The following is a 3,590-nucleotide window of genomic DNA, read 5'->3' as shown; positions in this document are numbered from 1 at the left end:
AGTAAACTAACTCTGATTTTTCAGGTAAGACACAATTTCCTTTAATTTACAAAAATAAACATTTACGTAAAAAGAAGTGAAATTACAATACTACAAGGGCGCTGATACACCATATGCCTTTTAGTATGCTTTTGACAGAACATCAACACAACAGAGACAAACACCTGAGGCCTGCACAATGGTTTTAATGTAATGTTCACAACTACGAACCTGAGGCTCAATGGTTTTTGCTCCCCCACTGTTCTCATTCTTAAAGTGCCTGCCTTTACAGCATATATCCAATCCTGTAAACGAGTTGCAGTTACGTCACGCAAACACGTGATATAAACTTTGCGGCCATGATGGTAGGCTAGACGCCTCATCAGTGCGCCTCAGTTAGCTGGTCACCAGTTCGTTTCTCATAACAGTTCTGAATTATTTTGACCATGGTGACTACATGTGTAGCTGTTGCTTGTCAGGACAGACAAGACCGAGATCCAGGAAAGAACTTTCACCGTTTTCCGACGGATCCTGGGCGTAGATCTCGATGGATCGCTGCAGTAAAGCGAGAAGGTTGGCAGCCCACCAGCGCGAGTCGTGTCTCCAGTGACCATTTCATTCTGAGTAAGTAACCACTCTTTCTGCAGGAGATAATAAATATATAGTTTAGATTACAAATATAGGAGGGCTCTGAAACCAGAAATGAAATACAATCGTTCTATAGTTGTGTTGAGGCTGTACAAATATTATATTATATTCTTTTACTTTTATAAGTAGGGGCTGCATAAACAGTTATAAACAAAATAGTTCATGACAGGTCACAAAACAACGATTATAAAATTCTATCCCTGTATTATTGTTTAGCTTAACATGCATCACAACTGTGTATTGTATAAAATTTACTTTTCATTTAAAAGAACGATACATAAACAACTCGGTTACTCTTGCCTCTTGGATTAGAGTCTTCTTGTTTAATGAATAACAGTTAATGATTCACTTTTATTTAAATAAAAAATTTCAAGCTGCAAGCTATTTACATATATTATCATGTACTATATAATAGTATATATATATAAAATCAGCTAATTGTCACAAAATTATGTAATATGTTTATTTTTTGTATTACAGGTAAGAATGATGACTTTCTATCCCCAGACTACGTTCCTTTACAGTTCCAATATGTGTCTTCTTCATCAAGACCTCAGACATATTTCGTTAAGATTGAGATTCAACATGAATATGCAATACTTAGGTTTTCTGTACGGTGTGCATTCTTCAACAATACCTAGGTTGTTTCAGACAGTTGTTGATGATGTGATGTATGCTCGTTTAGTTCCAGCAACCATTTTCTGGCCAGATCGTGATCTTCTTCGTAGAACTGTTCCCACCTGTTTCCAGAGAACATTTCCAAAGTGTGCATGAGTCATTGATTGTTTTGAAATTTGTATTGAGAAACCCTCTGATTTTAAAGCAAGAGCTAAGACGTATTTCGATTACAAGTCACATAATACAGCAAAATATTTGATTGGTATTTCACCACAACGAGTAATAATTTTATACCCAAAGGCTATGGAGTTAGAGCAAGTGATAAATTCATAACAGAAGATTCTGAGTTTCTTAACAACTTCCATCCAGGTGACACAATATCGGCCGACAGAGGGTTTGATCTAAAAGATACATTTGACTACTGTGGTGCTAAATTGGAAATTCCAGCATTTACAAAAGGTAAAACGCAACTGTATGCTGTGGATATTGAAAATAACCAGACAAATAGCAGCTGTTAGAATATATGTGGAACGCTTCATAGGTGTTACCAGACAAAAATACACAATGTTGGAATCAGTTATTCCAATTACTGCTGTACATGGTGTTGATGTTGACAACATAAATAATCTTGATAAAATTGTGCATGTTTCCTGTTCTTTGGTGAATATGTGTCCTTCTGTTATCCCGAAAGATTAGTAAATTATGTTTTATGTCCCGGTAATATGTTGTACCTTCACTAGTTATGTTTGTGCCGAGTAAATGTTTGGAGGTATTTGACTTTCATTTTTCAAGTGAAAAGAAAAACTGTAAACCTGTATACACAAATAAACATAAATATTGCAATATATCACATGTATTTATTTATGCTCACAAAAGTAAAATTGTCACACCCAGCCAGGTCACAAAAGATTACAATTTCCACATTTATCACTTAATATTTAAATATTCAACATGAGCAGTCTATGCAGTAAACTCAAATACCGTACAATGATAATTAACATAACAGTGTACAATGATAATGTGTTAATGAGGTAATGCTAAATGTCATTGTACTGAATGTCAGGTTTTGGATGGGCATCAATGAAACTAGTGAAATTTTCAGGCGATATCAGATATGGGTCGACTTTGATGGCACTGATTTTATCAATATAACAATCCCGATGATTATGACTCAAGCCTTTTGCATAATCAGATAAACATATAGGTCCATTCATATTGAAGATTGATTTGATATGACTAATGACAACATTTACACCACGCGGTCACAGTTCACAATGTATACAACCATACATACGGTCGACTACGCTGTCTGGTGATATTGCCTACCAATATGGCGTCAGCATTGATACCACGTGGTCAGTGACGTCAGATGTAAAGCCACTATATTCTGGGAGATTCATTTAATAAGAGCATCTATAGATATTCATCGAGTCTACCGTGATAAAGACGGCTTAGTGATCGATAGGTGTGTAGAGCCGCGTAGACCTACGTGTGTGCAACCCTTTTTCTAAGCTGTGGTGTTAGCCTCCCTCTTCTGTGACCAAGCGTATACGAACAATAACCATATTCGCCTTATCTTACACTACTTACGCTAGTGCTAAAACCGACAGAGCTCTAACGCCGAACCCACTTGGTATTAAGTAGTTTTAAAAATCCTCAAAGACTACGTCAATAGAAGATAGAGCTCACAACTTAGTAATTTCAGAGATATTAATTTTATTTCAGATTCAATTAATAAAAAAAAACATTTGCGAGGTGTACGATAAAGAATCATTTTAATGATTAAAAATGTAAGAAAATCTCGTTAAATCGAAACTCTTGACAGACTCCAAACTACATTTGGTAGACACGGAAGTAAGTAAAGAAGTTTATTATGATAAAATGGGATTTTGATATCTGTGGACATAGCATATGTTGTCCGTTATATAGCTTTGTGTTTAGTAGTAAATTAATGCAATTTGAAAAAAAAAATTAATATTTTATAACAACAAGTAAGATTTCGTAATTAATCAGAACCAAAGAGTCGCAGACTTACTTATACGTGTTGCGTGTAAATTCCAATTATCAAAATTTTCATAGTCTGTATATTATATTTGAGGAAGGAATAGCTCACATATGAGTTTCAAAATAAACGTGATCATGAAGATTATCTCGTAAAGATGTTTTTATACAACATTATCTTTTCTCTCCTGAAAACTATCTGAGATACATGCTAGAGACTTATGTACAAATAATACAAAAATATTTTGTATTCATTCTAGTTCCTGGCACAAATATAAAATACGCCTTTCGTCTATATGGCTCAGTTTACTCACACATTCTTCGTCTCTGTTTAAAAACAAATA

The 3,590-nt window shown here is 34.7% G+C and overlaps 1 protein-coding gene across 1 annotated transcript; it reads left to right on the top strand.

The window, feature by feature from the left end:
* Positions 1-350: 350 nt before the first annotated feature.
* Positions 351-1,527, top strand: LOC143227996 (THAP domain-containing protein 1-like). Its single transcript, XM_076459346.1, has 2 exons — positions 351-603; positions 1,108-1,527. Exons 1-2 carry the CDS (start codon positions 426-428, stop codon positions 1,266-1,268), a joined length of 339 nt encoding a protein of 112 aa, XP_076315461.1. The 5' UTR covers positions 351-425; the 3' UTR covers positions 1,269-1,527.
* Positions 1,528-3,590: the final 2,063 nt, after the last annotated feature.

This window comes from Tachypleus tridentatus, chromosome 10 (genome assembly GCF_004210375.1).
Source record: "Tachypleus tridentatus isolate NWPU-2018 chromosome 10, ASM421037v1, whole genome shotgun sequence".
Classification (NCBI taxonomy): Eukaryota; Metazoa; Arthropoda; class Merostomata; order Xiphosura; family Limulidae; genus Tachypleus; species Tachypleus tridentatus.
This window is presented reverse-complemented; position numbering and strand designations above follow the sequence as displayed.

What these genes read in the sequence shown, in the direction of transcription:
- LOC143227996 (XM_076459346.1), top strand. Translation starts at nt 426, where the DNA reads ATGGTGACTACATGTGTAGCTGTTGCTTGTCAGGACAGACAAGACCGA. An exon ending in CAGTGACCATTTCATTCTGA is followed by an intron (nt 604 to 1,107) that starts GTAAGTAACCAC and finishes TTTGTATTACAG; the next exon opens with GTAAGAATGATGACTTTCTA.